The 18028-nt window shown below is 40.7% G+C and overlaps 1 protein-coding gene across 1 annotated transcript in view; it reads right to left on the bottom strand.

Annotated features, from left to right (window-relative positions):
* Positions 1 to 18028, bottom strand: part of ABCA12 (ATP binding cassette subfamily A member 12) — a 615834-nt gene that overhangs the window by 445112 nt on the left and 152694 nt on the right. The window contains exon 5 of the mRNA XM_029607914.1: positions 6401 to 6474. Coding sequence (XP_029463774.1) covers positions 6401 to 6474 — 74 coding nt within the window. The remainder of the gene's footprint in view (positions 1 to 6400; positions 6475 to 18028) is intronic.

Below are 18028 nucleotides of genomic sequence, written 5' to 3'. Positions count from 1 at the left end.
CTTTTAAGGCCCAGTAGGAAACAGGTAAACCAACTGGGATTACTGAACAGGGTTGGGAGGTGGTCCTGTTAGCCCTAGCTGATTTGGTTACACTCCGGGTTATTTTCGGGATTTTGAGCTTTTTGTGGTAGAAGCTTCACTGGACACCTGGGTCTTTCTTGGATTCAGGGCATAGGGAACCCTGTATCTGGGACGCCCAGGGATAGGGAAGACCTGCCCCAGAGGTGGTGACCCATTGTGAGGAGTAACTCCAGTGTTATATTCAGTTAAGGGAAAAGGACATTGAGTTGAGTTATCCAGGAGGAAGATTTTTTGGCTGCCCTTTCCTTCCTGCATTGGAGCAAGGTAAAAAACTTCCATCCAGTGATCCCTCCCACAAGTGATCCAGAGGAGAGACTGAGTCAGTACGAGTCTGAGAAAGTGGAAGAACTGCTAACCGTGAGTTCAAGAACTGTAAAGATCTTGGAGGACTGTCATCAGGAGTCCTCAGCCCATGGGGAGAGGAAAGAGATTACTCTCTGTTTAAGGGCAGGACTTTTGGCCATCTGTGGAAGGGGTTTCCTGTTCAGCTTAAAGGTTGCCTTGCCCATTGGGACCTCCATCTCATCTAACCCAGAAGGGTGGTAGGATCACTTGCCCTTTCAAAGATTCTGGCACAGATAGAGGTGAAAACTGTAACTGAGAGAAGAAAGGCGGTGATGCTGGAACCATATTTATTGTGCCATCTGCAATTATCTTATTCAGTAAATTAAAGTTTGGACACTAATCCAGTGCATCTAGTGTCTTTCTTTGGGCACGCAGCACTCACAGAGAAGAGAGATTCCCCCTCTACCAGGTATAGTCAAAAGGAAGTTAGCCACCCCTGCACTGGGGCTTGAAAAGAACCCTGTTCCCCAAGCCAAAGGATCCACACCCTGGGGATGGGGCAACAGAAAAGAGCTGGTCAGGGTTCCTGCCCCAAAGAACTTACAGATCCTTTTATGGCCCCACCCATGCGGGACACGCACAGTGGGGTGGAGATGCCCGTACATTCGACATTAAAGCCTGATTTAATGGCAGAGTTAACACCATTAGGTAACTCACTCTGTCATGCCAGTTTTAACACACTTTATTACATAGCGCCCTTAAAGCTAAGCTTCTTTCCCATAGACACAGAATGGGAAACAAAGTCTTTGTAAATCAGGCCACTAGAAAAGCTCATTTTAACTTAAATTTATATTGATTACTGTTAGGGCATCTGTACTTCTGAAATATATTCAATTTCCAGCCCAAACATTTGATCCCTTCAGGTCTGCAGATTCACCTCTTAACTGATGAAAAGGAACAAGTTGTTTAAATATTTAAGGTTAAAATATAAAATTTCAGAAGGAGCTTATAAGCTTTACTTTAAAATCTAGAGTGTATGATTTTGTATTTTCAATATGATTGAGACTATCAAACCTCAATTAAGACTTTGTTACCATAATAATGACTTTATTACTCAAGTTCTATGGGGCTTATCTACTAAAATCAAGCTTTATTACCCATACTAATGGAGCAGATAGTTTTCAAAAGGTTTTTGTGCATGCAATCAGTATATACTCCTGTAAGTAACATGTACATGTGTATATACTATTTGGGAAACCTTGTAAGCAATCATGTACTTGAAGTGTTGCACACAAATGTTAACAGGAATAAAAAAGGATGGTTTGGGGCATTCCAGGATGAAATATGTGCACAAGTTACTATTTTGTAAGTGGAATATGCACATACATTTTTTAACTCGTCCGTATGCTTTTATACCTGCTGATTAAGTCACCAAAGTCAAATTGCACGTCTTTTATCTGCAGTTTTTGAATGAAGTTCAGGGTGAAGTGCTGGGGGATCTGGGTGAACTGTTAGAGGTATTGATGAACTGGTGATTGCAAGTACCCGCACAACTAAATATTTTCATAAGTGGAGTACATGCATTCTTTATAAAATACATGCCCCTGTGTATATCTCTGTTAGGATGCACACAAATGATAATTCTAATGTTCATAAAATCTATGTACATAATTTTATAAAATGGTACAGAAAGTATGCATTTTCCTGCATTACAAATGTAAGTGTCTAGTGAAACATACATGTGTATTTTCAGTGCAAAAATACTTTGTGCACCGCTTAGTGCAAGCCTTAGTACTTGCATCAAACTAAAAAATCTTACAGCCTACTACACAGCATGTAGTCACTGAGCGCAAGAGCTACACCACCTCACATGTCAACACACCTCATCTCAAAGAACAGAAGAACCAAAACGGAAACCACCAAACATCATCCAAAAATACATCGAATGAAGAACGAGGAATACACAAGAAAAAAAGTGAGTACAACCGCTCAAACGTTACATACAAGAATTTAAAGACATACACCAAATGCATGCTCCTATCATTTATTCTTGTTAATGCACAATCCATAGCAAAAAAAATGCCCATTCTCACAGACTTACTCATTGATAACAAACCAGATTTCATAGCAATTACTGAAACCTGGATAAAAGACTCCGACAACATTTTAATTAACCAAATAGAAAACCCATCATACAAATCATTCTCAATCCCCAGACCAAAGAAAAAAATGCCGTGGTCTAATGCTAATCATAAAAAAAATGCATGCAGATGAAACTTACCACAACTAAGATATGCTCCCCTTTCGAAATAGCACTTTTTGACACTTCAAAGTTAGAAATCTGTCTAGTGTACTGTCCTCCAGTAGCCTTAGAACAAAACTGCTCCCCAATCATAGAATTCATGATCACCAACCTAACTCTCAATAAGCCAATCATTATCCTCGGAGATTTTAACTTGCATATGGACACATGTCCCCTATCATCCACATGCAAAACAATCACAGATGCACTTGCTACAATGGGAGTTGAACAAATAGTCAACGGACCAACACACAAAGCAGGACACATCCTTGACCTAGTTTTTATCATCTCGGATATCTGGAACTCACACCAAACAAAAATCACCAAAATCCCATGGTCAGACCACTCCCTCATCCATGCCACCCTGACCTAAAACGGCAACCCACCAGAATAGATAACAACATAAGAACCATTTCATACCGTCCTCCCTTCGATAGCGAAACAATGCAACAAAATCTCCAAGAAGAATTCAAGAACATTGACTTCACAAACACAGAAACAGCCACAAACTCATGGATCAACATTACCAAAACCGTAGCTGATAAAACAAACCCAATAATCATAAAAACAACAAAAAATCCAAAATACCACAATCAATGGTACAACGACAGCATAAGATCAGCTAAATGGGAACTCAGGAAAAAAGAGAGATTCTGGTGCAAAAACAAAACTACCCCATTACTCAATGCATACTAATCCAATTAGCAAATTACAAAAAACTTATCCACAATGCAAAGAAAGATTTCTACTCAACCAAAATAATTAAATACCAACAGAACCCCAGAATGCTTTTCACCATTGTACAAAACCTCACCAAATCACCTAATGAAACAAGAACACCTCCTAGCACAAACAAAAGCAACGATTTTGCAGAATACTTCACCGAAAAAATCAGAAAATTAATAAACAACTCCAATGACAGCACCATCACACACACCCAAACTCCAATATCATCTCTAGAAATTACAACAACCTGGCATGAATTCGACTCCGCCTCCTCACTTGAAATAAAAAAGATAATCAAAAAAATGAATCCAGCCAATCATCCCATCGACAACATCCCCATACAAACTATTAAACTGATCGACAACCCAGTAACTAAAACAATAATGGACATAGTTAACCTCTCCCTCACTGAAGGGAAATACCTTGAATGCTTAAAATCAGCAATCATTAAACCAGTATTAAAAAAGAACAACCTAGACCCGGAAAACATCCAAAACTACAGACCCATATCAAACTTACCTTTCATCGCAAAAATCATAGAAAAAATTGTCCACTCCCAACTCTCAGACTACTTAGAAACGAACAACATACTTCACCCCGCCCAATATGGATTCAGGAAAAATTTAAGCACAGAAGCATTACTCCTGTCACTAAATGACACAGTTCTTCGAGGATTCGACAAAGGACTAAGTTACATTTTATTACTCCTGGATTTGTCAGCTGCCTTTGACACAGTCAGCCATTCCATCTTACTCGACAGGCTATCCAAAATAGGGTAACGGGCACTATACTAAAATGGTTCACCTCCTATTTATCTCAAAGAAGTTTTCAAATAATATTTAACAACAACCTATCAAATAAAGTGAACCTAAATACAGGAGTCCCACAAGGATCTGCGCTGTCAACTACACTTTTTAACATCTATCTCCTACCAATCTGTCACACACTGGATCGCCTAGATCTGACTCATTTCCTATACGCTGATGACATTCAAATACTGGTTCCAATACAGAATACACTTGAAGAAACCTACGAGAGAATAATCATCTATCTCACAGAAATCAAACAATGTCTTTCCACCCTAAAACTCATAATAAACATCGAGAAAACCGAATTAATCATCCTTAACAAAAAAGTCAATGACTTACCCATGCAACCACTCAAAACAGAAAACCCAAAAACAATAATCTCTCCTGTTGACCATGGTAGAAACCTTGGAATCACTATAGACAAAGAATTATCATTCAAAACCCACATAACAAATAAAATTAAAGAAGGTTATCACAAATTACTGACACTCAGATGCCTTAAGCCTTTCCTCACACAGAATAATTTCAGAACAGTCCTGCAACTTCTCTTATTTTCAAACCTAGACTACTGCAATACCCTACTCCTTGGCCTACCTCTTGCTACCATCCGTCCTCTCCAAATACTACAGAACGCAGCCGCCAGAATTCCTACAGGAACTAAGAAACTTACTCCAACCCTCATCTCTTTACACTGGCTCCCAATAAAATACAGAATAGACTACAAAGTTTTAACAATCCTCCACAAAATAATCACAAGACAACAAAACTACTGGCTAAACAAACACATCAAACTTCATGCTCCAAAAAGGAACCTTCGCTCAATGAATAAAGGCCTCCTCAAAATCCAACCACGCATCTGTTAACAACCCGTGTTAGAGCTATATCTATCATCAGCCCTTCACTATGGAACTCTTTACCTTTCAATCTAAAAATTCAACCAAACACCAAAATCTTTAAAAAAGAGTTAAAAACCTGGCTGTTCACCAGAGCCTCAGACGCACTCAACCATCAACACCAACAGACTCCCACCCAATACAACATCAAGAAAACAGAGATACCATCTTGTTCACCCATGAACTCTCAGCACAACCATGAAACCCACGATACGCCGCTCAAGAGCTTTTCCAATATATAATAACTAACACCTTTCCTGTTGATTCTACCATTGTTACCTAATTTTTTCAACTATTATACTCTCTTTAGAAACACTGATGTTACTTTTTCCACCTATTATGATTACTGTAAACTGTTATGATGGCGAAACCAAATGACGGTATACAAAAACATGTTAAATAAATCCATTTATCTTTAGCTCTTGACTTTACATTAGTAGCTCATGATGCATCGGCAGTATTGGATCGCTGGCTTCCCTTCTTCACACCCTGCTGCTCTAACCACTATGGCCACCCCTCCAAATTGTTTGAAAAGAACTAACAAAAATCTCTGGGGGGCCCACTTATGTGCACATTTGGTGACTTACAAAGACTATTGAAAATTGGGCTCATACTGACACAGAGAGTGTTTGCACTCAAAAGGCCATATTAATGGCATCACAGCCCTTTGAGAATATGTACTCTATGTATCATTCATGTTCTCTCATGCTAACTGACCTAAGGTTAAAAAGCCAGTTACAGCAGAGGAACCTCTTTCCGGCTGCCCTTATTCAAATCAAATCCTCAAACTTCAGATCCTTGATCCCATAGCAAGACTCACCTAGGCCCCCACAGAGCCTCAACCTAGTACAAGGCTTCCCCAGGAACTCTTCCTCCTCTTACTATTGGTGAAATGATGGCACTAAATACCACGTCATACTCTGACCACACACACAAATGAATGAGGAGGGACAGGCAAGGATACTGCCGCCATAGAACATAATTGCTAGCATACCAGCCATTCCATTGAGGGTTGGTGTGCTAATGTTTACCAATCACCTGGGAATTATTAGCTAAAATTACTGGTGGTAAAGGCCATGCAAATTTATCATGGCAATGACAAATGAGGTGTACCAGCTGGCTAGAGATTCTGTTAGGCAATGGTAAAATAAAGATTTTTTTAAAGAAATGTGTATCAGACAAGTCTGGGAACAGCAAAGATCAATTGTGAAAGAGACTTCACAGAACAGGGATAGCCTGAATATTTATCAGTGCTCCAATTGCTTAATAAGGAGTTAGTCAAACATGTCATCTGAAATACTCACATTTGGGGCAGCTCTCACATTCAAGGCTTTGAAAGCCTGCCAGATGGGAGCATTACTAGTACTGTTAGCATCACCTACAAAGAAACAGAGTAAAAGAAATGTTAGAGAAATATGCTTTTCACCTTTACGATTGTTTTAATAAAATCTTTTTTTCTCTAGAATTTTCTAACTGACAATCGGAAAAGGATTGCAAGGATGAACAACATCCACTTTTATTTTTGCTTAGTGGATGCATTCCTCCTCCATGAAACTTTGCAGTTGCTATGCAAAAAAATCCATTTTCAAAAGCATTTATGTGCATAAAACAAGGTTTTCCTCACCTAAACGGGCTCTTTGAAAACTGCCTGGAGGTTGCAAGCAGTTTAGCATATTTTTTCCACATACTTGACAGAGCATGCCCAGGGTGGAGTTGAGGGCAGGGAAACCATTTATTTGCATGTTTTTGATTTCAGAAAGTACACATGTAAATGTATGAGTGCACATTTTCCCCTGCTCCCAAGCAGATGTAAGTGTGTTGCACGTGTGCCACGCAGGATTCCAGACACCTGCTATTTGGTACATGCGGATTTAAGGTCTACGATGATTGTTAAAAAAAATTATCCTCCTTCTATGCAGGGGCACTGAAGAGGGAATGCAAAATGAGCACAGAATATGGATTTATTATTCTTCACAATCAAATCACTCATTTCACAATGGTGGTACAGTACAGTCATGTTCACATTTCTTTACAAATCATTATCATCATCATTATTGTTTAATTTTTAACACAGTCTTCCACCAAAAGAGTTCAAAGCAAATTACAATCAGTGAAGTAAGAACATAAGAAAATGCCACAAGATGCTGGGCTGGATGGACCAAGGGTCCATCCAGCCCAGCATCTTGTTTCCAACAGTGGCCAATCCAGGCCATAAGAACCTGGCAATTACCCAAAAACTAAGTCTATTCCATGTTACCATAATTATGAGAATAAAATAAGCTACACCAGGCAGGTGAAAAAACAACAGTTTATTGGCATTTAAATACATGATCACTTCGGATAAGGTGTTAGAGTATTTCAAACCATTTCAACAAGAATTTTAAAAGCTTCCCATGAACCTACCTGAAATTATTTAAAACTAATTTGGAGCCCATATCAAATGTTTTCTGGAGAAAACAGCATGCCAACTGAATTGCATATATATAATTATACACATTCTATGATGAATTATTATGTTTTGTTTTTTTTTTTCACTTTTTATTCTCCCTCTCATCTCCCTAGGATGAGAGCTTGACTAATACAAGTATCTTTTGTGACCGAAGGGCTGAGAATAAAGGCTTCTTCCTCTCAACTCTTCTATTTCACCTCCAAAGCATCAATCATCTTTCCTCCACCTGAAATCCTAACACATGAATGCCACAGAACTTCTGCATCCCACCAACCCCAACACACAGGAGATTTGAATATTGATAATTTCACTTGCAGAGCAAAAATTGCTGTGCTATTCCACAAGACCAGCTCACTATTAGGTGAATTTTCAAAGGAGTTATGAATGTAAATGTAACATACTATCATAACAATGTAACATACTATCATAACAATTTTCAAAAGCAATTTCCTTAAGTAAAGTGCACTATGTTACTGTGATTGTAATATAGCCAGTTAGGTATAAAAGCTATCCAGGAAATGATACCTGCTAACTTTATTCATGTATATTCAGCAGGACGTTTAACCCACTGCATATCCCTTTTGGGAGTTCCCAATGAGGTGAAAATTTACACAAATATTATTTCAAAGCTAGTGGAAGGAATGGGATCAGTCCTGCTTAATGCAATACTTTTTAAAAGAGTTTTGGGAAGAGAGAGGGCTCCACTTAATCCAATAACTTTAATAAGAGATTTGGTGGGAGGAAGGGGGTATCCAGTTAACTCAATACTTGTTTTTTAAAGAGATTTCAGGGGCAAAGGGTGGTGGAACTGGCCATGGCTCAGCTCCTCATTTTTTAAAATTTATTTTTCTATATTCAATAAGTAGTAAGTGGCAAAGTTACCAGGACAACTTCATGTGAGTAATTTTCACCAAGTACATTCAGCTGGAGACTTGACTTACGGTTAACTTTAACTTGCCGCTTGCTGGCCTACTGAATAGGGACCTTGAATTTTTCTCCCCTGGACATCCCTAAAAATGCGTGAGTACTTTCAAGCCTGGCGCGATCAGGTATGCACACCCTGCATTTGCATGGTGTGCATGCACCTGGGAGGGTGGCGGCGGAGCTCAACCCACCAGGAGCCAAAAACGAAGAAAGGCCATGGCAATTTCTACTTTTAGCTGCGCTTGAGCACACAGCTTTCTGGCTCCCACCCTGCACCCTCCTTTGCAGAAAGGCCGGCAATGGGGCCAAAGAATAGCCCATAGGGCTGTGGTGAAACTCATCCCACCACAGTCTGAAGTTAAGGGAGAAGAAGGCTGAAGGGCCGCAGTGGAGCTCATCCCACCATGGCCCGAAGTGAAGAGGACAGTGGGGAGCTTATCCCACTGTGGCCTGAAGAAAGGAAGCCGTGTGTGTGTGTGTGTGTGTGTGTGTGAATTTGTGTGCATGTGTCTGTGTGAGAGCTTATGTTCATGTGACTGTGTCAGCGCTTGTGTGCATGTATGTGTGTCTGTGTGTGTCAAAGCTTGTGTGCATTTTTGTTTTTGTGTCTATGTGAGAATATAGGGATGGGGAGAGTGAACTTGATAGTAATTGTGGTTTGCAGGGATTAAGATTAGGGAGGATTAGTATCAGGAATAGTTGCTTTGCCTCCTTTAATGATCTTCTTTGCATGTGTTTTACATACATTAATAATGCAAATGCATGAAAAAAGGTCATTAATTGGCAATTTGATGGTCAGCCACGATAAAATATTAACACCTTTTCAAAAAGCAGTAAATGTGATGCTGGAGCCCCAGGACCCTAATGCAAATCCCTAGGCTTCCGCGTTACATTTAAAGGGCCCCGGAAAAAAAAAAGTGCAACAGCTGAAAAAAAAAAAAGGTTGAGTGGGGGTCAAGTTGACCCCTGGCTTAAGTCAAGGCTGCCACTCAAGACAGCCCTTGATTCATCCATGTAAAAAAAAAATGTAAAAAATCATGTGCAATGATGCCTCCCCACCAAAATTTACCTTTAAAGTCATTGGGGTTCAGGGGTACTCCCCACCCCAATAGATTCTAAAAGTTATTGGTGTATAGTGTCCCTCCCTGGCAATCTCTTCTCCCCCAAAGGTGTAAAGTAAAATCATTAGAGTTTCAGATCCTCCCCCACTCCCTGCATACCCAGGTACCCCCCACCCACTCATTCCCGTACCTCCCAAATCTTTGAAAATAGTTGAAGGTCCCTTAAGGGCACCAGGACCCCCCCTAGTACCCAGGCCAGTTGAAGCAATATAAAAGGCTGCCTTACATGCCATTTGATAGATGTCTCTTAAGATTTTCAATACCCTTTCAGTTTTGACCAAATATTCGGAGATGCTGTTATTGTATCATTGTTGAAGATCCTTTTCATCTCATGCTCTGCCCTTCACGATGCAGCCAGTGCGAAACACACCCTTGTTGGGGGACTCACAGTGTTGGGATAATGAACCTTTTATACTGCTTCAATCTGTAAGATACGTCTGCCTGACAATTGATTTGAATGAATAAAAATTCTACTGATACTTCACAATGGCTTTTTGTGCCTGTAGATGTTCTACCTTCCTAACACACCTTTCTGCCAGTGGAATTATCCTTTGGATGTGTTTTTGTCCTTTGCTTTCTTGATGGAGAGATATACTCATGCCAGAAATGATATTCAAAGTGAATGATTCAGAGGAACTGAAATAAATCTCAGTGAACCTGGAAGATGTACTAGGGAAAATTGACAAACTGGACCAGATGGTATACATCCCAAAGTGCTGAAAGAACTGACAAATGAAATTGCGGACCTGCTATTGGAAATTTGTAAACTTCAATAACATCAACTATGGTATCAGAAGACTGGAAGGTTGCCAATGTAATGTCAGTTTTTAAAAATAGATCAAGGGGTGATCCAGGAAATTACAGACCAGTGAGTCTGACATCTGTGCCAGGCAAAATGGTAGAAGCTATCATAAAGAACAAAATTGCTGAACATAAAAATAAGCATTGTTTAATGGGACAAAGCCAACATGGATTTAGTCAGTGAACTTCTTGCCTTACAAATTTGCTACATTTTTTAGAAGGCATAAATAAACATGTAGATAAAGGTGAGCCACTTGATATAATATATCTGGATTTCCTGAAAGCATTTGACAAAGTCACTCATGAGAGACTTCTTAGGAAATTAGAAAGTCATGGGATAGGGTGGTGTGTCCCTTTGTGGATTGCCAACTGGTTAAAGATAGAAAACAGAGAATAGGGCTAAATGGTAAATTTCCCAAAGGAAAAAGGTGAATAATGGAGTGCCCCAGGGATCTGTTCTGGGACCAATACTTTTTAATATATTTATAAATGACCTGGAAATGGGAACAACAATTGAGGTGATCAAATTTGCAGATGACACAAAATTATTCAGAGTTGTCAAATCACAAGAGGATTGTGAAAAATAGCAAGAGGACATTGCAAAACTGGGAGACTGGGCATGCAATAGCAAATGAAATTTAATGTAGACAAATGCAAAGTGATGCTCTTAGGGAAGAGAAACCCAAATTAAAGCTACAAAATGCAAGGTTCCACATTAGGAGTCATCACTCAGGAAAATGATCTATGTGTCATTGAAAATACATTGCTCAGTATGCAGCAGCAGCTAAGAAAGAATAGAATGGTAGTGATTATTAGGAAAGGAAAAGAGAATAAATCAGAGAATATCATAATGCCTCTGTATCGCTCCATGGTGTGACCTCATCTTCAATATTGTGTTCAGTTCTGGTCACCACATCTCAAGAAAGATATAGCAGAATTAGAAAAGGTATGGAGAAGGGAGACCAAGAAGATAAAGGGGATGGAACTATTCCTCTATGAAGAAAAGCTAAAGAGGTTAGGGCTGTTTAGCTTGGAGAAGAGATGACTGAGGGGAAATATGATAGAGGTCTATAAAATAATGAGTGGAATGGAACAAATAAACGTTAATCAGTTGTTTACTCTTTCTAAAAGTACAAAGACTATGGGACACACAATGAAGTTACTGGGTAATACATTTAAAACTAATAAGATAAAATATTTTTTTACTGAACGCATAATTAAGCTCTGGAATTCATTGCCAGAGGATATGGTGAAAGCTATTAGTATAGCTGTGTTTTAAAAAGTTTTGGACAAGTTCCTGGAGGAAAAGTCCATTATCAATTATTAAGGGAATGTTGCATAAATTCACTGCTTATTCTTGGGATAGATTTCAAGCTGCTTATCTACTCCTTGGGATCCTGTTGAAAACACGATACTGGGCTTGGTCTGACTCAGTATGGCAAGCCTTATAGGTGAGTGGGAAGGGATGATGGGAATCAGTTGGGGTTTATAAAAAGGGTATGGGGTGAGAAAGAATCAGTTGGGGAATGCAAAAGGGATTGAGTGGGTAAAAGAGTAGATGTGTGATGTAAGAGGGCATCAGCAGGAAGGGCAGATGTTGAAACAGGAGGTCCTCTGCAGAGGTTGAACACTGAGAGAAAGGTGGGTGTGAATCGGTTATTCACACTTTCAGATAATAGAAGGACTAGGGGGCATTCCATGAAGTTAGCAAGTAGCACATTTAAGACTTATTGGAGAAAATTATTTTTCACTCAATGCACAATTAAGCTCTGAAATATGTTGCCAGAGAATGTGGTTAATGCAGTTAGTGTAGCTGGGTTCAAAAAATGTTTGGATAAGTTCTTGGAGGAGAAGTCCATTAACTGCTATTAATCAAGTTTACTTAGGGAATAACCTCTGCTATTAATTGAATCAGTAGCATGGGATCTTCTTGGTGTTTGAGTACTTGCCAGGTTTTTGTGGCCTGGTTTAGCCTCTGTTGGAAACAGGATGCTGGGCTTGATGGGCCCTTGTTCTGACCCAGCATGGCAATTTCTTATGTTCTTATGATTAAGTGGAGAGGGTGCAAGTTGAGAGAGAGAGAGGATCAGCTGGAGTCTGGGAGGATGAGAATGGAGTGATTGTTGGTGGGTAAATGCAACTTACTAATTTGTTTTTACCATCCTTTGGGGGTATAATAAGTTTTGAGTACTGAAATAGGGGTCACACTTAATAAAAGTTTGTGAAGCCTTGATCTAGGGCCATGAAGGCTTGGTCCTTCTCCTCCTTGCTGGTGGAACCCCGGCACTCAGGGTTGAAATTCTGATGAATAGAGGAAGTTTAGAGATCTGGGGCAGTGAGATTGACCGTGAGACTTGCTGTGATCCCTGTATTAGGGACTCTCAAACCACAAAGGGATTACAAAGTTAAGAATATAAGACATGCTGTGCTGAGTTAGGCCAGAGGCAATGAGTACAATGTCCTGTCTCAATTTGAGTCATAAGTACCCATCAGATCCCAAAAGGTTGATCCATTTCTTGTTGCTCACTCCCAAGGATAGGCAGTGGCTTTCCCAAGTCTACCTGATAATAATGGTTCATGGTCTTTTCCTCAAGGAACTTGTCAAAATCCTTTTTAAACCCAGTTATGCTAGATGCCTTAGCCTCATCCTCCGAGACATGCGGTGGCTACGTGTGAGACAACCACTGTGTGATTATCTCATTGAGTAGCTCCTGAGTTTATTCTTCAAATACTTTATTATTTATTTTATTTTTTACTTTTTTCTTTTATGTGCTTAGTTGTTGTCCTCTCCCTGGCGGATAACCCGACCCTCTCTAAGCATTTTCGCTTTTCCAGAGACAACAACTAAGCACATAAAAGAAAAAAACTAAGCACATAAAAGAAAAAAGTAAAAAATAAAAATAAATAATAAATAAAGTATTTGAAGAATAAACATGGGAGCTACTCAATGAGACAATCACACAGTGGTTGTCTCACACGTAGCCACCGCATATCACCACAAGTTGGGGAGTTCCCTCAATGGTTGGTTGTTATTGATTCTTGAAGAAAAAGGGAACGAGGTTTAGTTATTGTTAACCTCATCCTCCAGCAACAAATTCTATTGCTTAATTGTGTATTGAGTGAAAAAAATATTATCTCTGATTTGTTTTAAATCTGCTACTTGTTATATTCATGGAATATCCCATAATCTTAGTTCTGTTTAAAAGGGTAAATTACCATCCCCTAGTAACCTGTTCCAACCCTATTCATAATTTTAATAAGCTGTATTGAATCCTCTTTTAGTCAGCTCCAATCTGATGAACTTTAACCAATTTAGCTTTTCTTCAAAAGGGAGCTGTTCTATCTCCTTTATTTGTACTTTTTTTAGTTCCACTTTTTCTTTTTTAAGAGAAGCCACCAGAACTGAATACAGTATTTAAGGTGTGGTCGTACCATGAATTGATACTTCGGCATTATGATGGTCTTCATTTTATTTTCTATTTCTTTATGAATCATTCCTAACATTCTATTTGTTTTTTTGATTGTCACCACTCACTGAGTTGAAGATTTCAATATATTGTCCAAAATGACTCCAAGATCTATTTCCATGGTAGTGACTCCCAGTGCCAGTGGAAGTGTCTGCTGCCACCCTGGGCAGTCATCATGTGATGTCATCACAATCTCTCTCTTTCTCTATCTTCCCGCACCAACCCGACTACTACAAATCCCACACCATAAACTTCCCCATCTCCATTTCTACCTATGTTTCGCCCCCTCCTTTCCTCCATTCAAAACAACCACCCTGACCTACGACTGCACTGCCCTCTCCACTTCTGGCACCCTAGGTGACTGCCTAGTCTGCCTAATGTTCCCGTTGGCCCTTGAGACTCCTAATAAGGAACCCAGCATTGTGTATCTGTAGTTAGGATTATTTTTCCTTTTGTACATCACTTTGCAACTGTCCATATTAAATTTAATCTTCCCTTTAGATGTCCAGCCCCTTAGTCTCACAAGGTCCATCTGCAGTTCCTCACAATCCGTTCATGTTTTAGCAACTTTGAATAATTTTGTGTCATCTGAGTGGCATGATGTTGAACAGCACAGGTAACCATGGGAATGAGGTGATGCTCAGAGCTCATTTATTGTTATCCATTATTATTTGAAACTGTGTGATGGACAAGAGCCCTTGAAATTCATCTGATACTCCACTTTTCAAGTCAAATAGGAATCTCCTAGGACACACCCATCAATTTTGACTGACCATGAAAGCAGCTATTACAATTCAGCTCTGCAGCCCTTTCTGTAATTTGAGTTCAATGCATCCTGCCAGAAGATTATCAGGAGGATAACACCATGAGAGTACTCCAATATTTGGAAGAGGGCCCAGACAAGTAATTGGCTCTGCACAGCCATCTATGGAGTTTACTGTTCAACAGTGCAGTGAATATAAATATAAGCCATTTCAAATGCTTGCATGGCTATATGTGTGTGTTCAGATGTAAGTATGTTTTCACATGGTGTTTGTTGTGCAGATTCTGCTAACCACATATCAACTTTCTCTATGTTCTGGGCATACATATGTTCTCTGTACTAAGACTAGCTTCCTTTGCTCTCTTGCCTATATGGCAGGATATGATCAGTGCTTGAAAATAGCTAACTTGCGGGCCAATACAATAAAGTCCATGGGAGAGCGGGCGAATACCCGCTCTCCCGGTGCACGCACAGGCCACTCTCCTGTGCGTGCGATTCAGTATTCAAATTAGGGCTGGCGGTAAAAAGAGGTGCTAGGGACTCTAGCGCGTCCCTAGCACCTCTTTTTGGACAGGAGCGGCGGCTGTCAGCAGGTATGACAGCCGATGCTCAATTTTGCTGGCGTTGGTTCTCAAACCCACTGACAGCCATGGGTTCGGAAACCAGATGCCGGCAAAATTGAGTGTCCAGTTTTCAACCCGTGAGCCACGGGTCAACTTCAAAAATTTTTTTTTAACTTTTTGTAACTTTCAGGACCTCTGACTTAATATCGCCATGATATTAAGTCGGAGGGTGCACAGAAAAGCAGTCTTTACTGCTTTTCTGTGCACTTTCCCAGTGCCCGGAAAAATTAGCGCCTACCTTCGGGTAGGCGCTAATTTCTGAAAGTAAAATATGCAGCTTGGCTGCATATTTTCCTTTCTGAATCGCGCAGGAATACCTAATAGGGCCATCAACATGCATTTGCATGTTGTGGGCGCTATTAGGTTTGGGGGGTTGACGCGCGTTTTCAACCCCTTACTGAATAAGGGGTAACGCTAGCGCATCGAAAATGCGCGTCCAATCGCAGGTTAACAGTGCGCTCCGCCTGTTGGACTGGAACAGGAATCTGGTAGCTAATAAAATAGCCCCAGCTCATTCCAGTAGTTGCCCAGCCAATTTCTTATGTGACTTCCATGACAGCAGCAACTGCTAAGAGCTAAAGGGTGCGTCCCAGAGCTTGAAACATTCACGGGAGGGGTAGTGACTTTGTCACTGTGGTGCCCATCTTATGCTGATAGCTAGGGATGGGGAGTTGGAGAGAGGAAATAGCTAAAGAAGGAAAGGCAAAGGGTTTAAGGGAGATGGAGGGAATGAATGACAATAAGAATAAGAAGAAATGGGGAAGGAAATGGAGAAGATAGAGGAGAGAAATGAAAGAAAAAGGGGAGTAGGAGATGGAGGATATAGAAGAAGATACATAAGAATACGGGGAAATAGAGAAAGGTGGAGAAACAAGATGGAGGGAGAGGGTGGGAAGGGAATGAAGGAGGGGGAAAGTGGAAATAAGGGATAAAATTGAATGAATGAGAGAAGGAAGGAAAGAGAGGTAAAAAAGATGGAAATAAGCAAGAAGAAATGTGCATGGGCACATTGGGGAGGAGAAAACGGAGGGCCCGAAAGAAGGAAAAGTACCTCCAATTTTTTCTCATTTCAGCACCATGCCTAGTCCACCAATGTCCACAGCTTCATAACAGCCCAACCTCCTCAGGCCTTCTTGTTACCAATAGCAGCTGCAGAAGAGAGGTAAAAGCCCAAACCGAATTGCAGGATTCACAGGGACATATCTTTGCATTTCTCTCTTTCCTTGTTTTATTTTCTGTGGTGAAACCACTCCCTTCAGATGTTGGCCTTCTCCCTTAATCTGTAGATCTAATGATCCAAATGTCATTTGTCATGTAGGATTTAATATTCTCATGCCTTATAGTGCTTCTTATGTGTTGTAACCCTGCTAAAGCTGGAGGAACAGGTAAAGGAGAAAGGAAAGGTTCCCCCCAGTGCTCCCAGAATCAGCAGACATGGGATCTAGCATGAGGTCATTCGCACTCCTTCCCATGAATCCAAGGTGTTTCAAATGAAGAGTGCTGTATAAATTCAAAAATAATAATTTGAGTTTGATGATTTTGTAAAACTAATTTATAGGGAAATAATGCTCCTGGTCTACTTTAGAGTTATTTTCTATACTTTATAGAAGCCTTCAGTGTGATTCAGTTATGCAGCTCTGTGGATTGAGACAGAGGTATATGAGAAAGCCTGCATTTTCTTTTTCACAGATATGTTGAGTTCACTCATTCTAATCATTTTTACACAGTGAAGACAGTTTCTAAGTCTCAGACTATGAGTTCTCACAAAATGACATCAGTAAATAAGCTGTTAATTCAGATTTGCCAAGTCTCCCGCATTCAGATGGAGACTCACATTAGTAAGTCATCTGCACTGTTAGGGGCAGATTTTAAACACCCTACTATTTTCAAAAGGCCCAGCGTTACATGTAAAGCCCCGGGACGCCCGTTTGTCCTGGGGCTTTTCTGAATAGGCGGGCAGGGGGTGGGATGGGGCGGGGCAGATGGTTTGGGGGCATGGCGGGCAGTCCAGGGGTAGTCCGGGAGGCATGGCTGAGGACTCGGCACAGCGGCCATCGCGCGCCGGCAATTGGCTGGCATGCTCAAGTTATGCCTGCCTCTGGGGAGGCAGAGGGGAATTGAGGGGAAGGTGGAGGGGGGGTAAAGGAAAGCTCCCTCCGAGGCCACTCTGAAAGTTCCAACTGGGCTCCCTGAGGGCTCGGTGCGCTCAATTTGCAATAGTGTGCACCCTCTTGCGCGCGACGACCCCTGATTTTATAACATGCGTGCGCAGCTGCGCACGCATGTTATAAAATCGGGCGTACATTTTAAAATCTGCCCCTTATTGAGTAAGTCGAAAATCCCGCTCAGTGAAGAGCTGAGAGTTTGCCCCCATTTCTTTCTTCTTTCTGTGTGTGACAGTCCTTCCCATTCTGGCCACCAGATGTCACTGTCCCTGTCCTTAGAACACATTTTGTAAAAGGCATCGATACTCCTCAGTCCCTCCCACCTGGAGGTTCTGGATTGGCTGCCTGAACACTATTTAGGCCAACCATTTTAAGACACCGTGGGTTCAGTTTGCGGAAGCAGTCATGGAGTAAAGATGTATTTTTTTTTACACTCTGGTGGGGCCTCTCAGCTTTACCCAAAGGAGTTTATTTTAGAAGGGATACCTCCCTACCTGAGGTCCTTCTTGTAAGTTACAGAGAGGCTGTCTTTTAAGCCTGATACCCTTTAGCGGCAAAAGGGCTCTCACCAGGAGACCAAAGACCTAAGAGCCTACTCTAAACCTTAGGTAGGCAAGCA

The sequence above is a fragment of the Rhinatrema bivittatum genome, chromosome 6 (genome assembly GCF_901001135.1).
Source record: "Rhinatrema bivittatum chromosome 6, aRhiBiv1.1, whole genome shotgun sequence".
NCBI classification, from domain to species: domain Eukaryota; kingdom Metazoa; phylum Chordata; class Amphibia; order Gymnophiona; family Rhinatrematidae; genus Rhinatrema; species Rhinatrema bivittatum.
The sequence above is the reverse complement of the archived record's forward strand: the minus strand, read 5'-3'. Positions and strand labels throughout refer to the sequence as shown.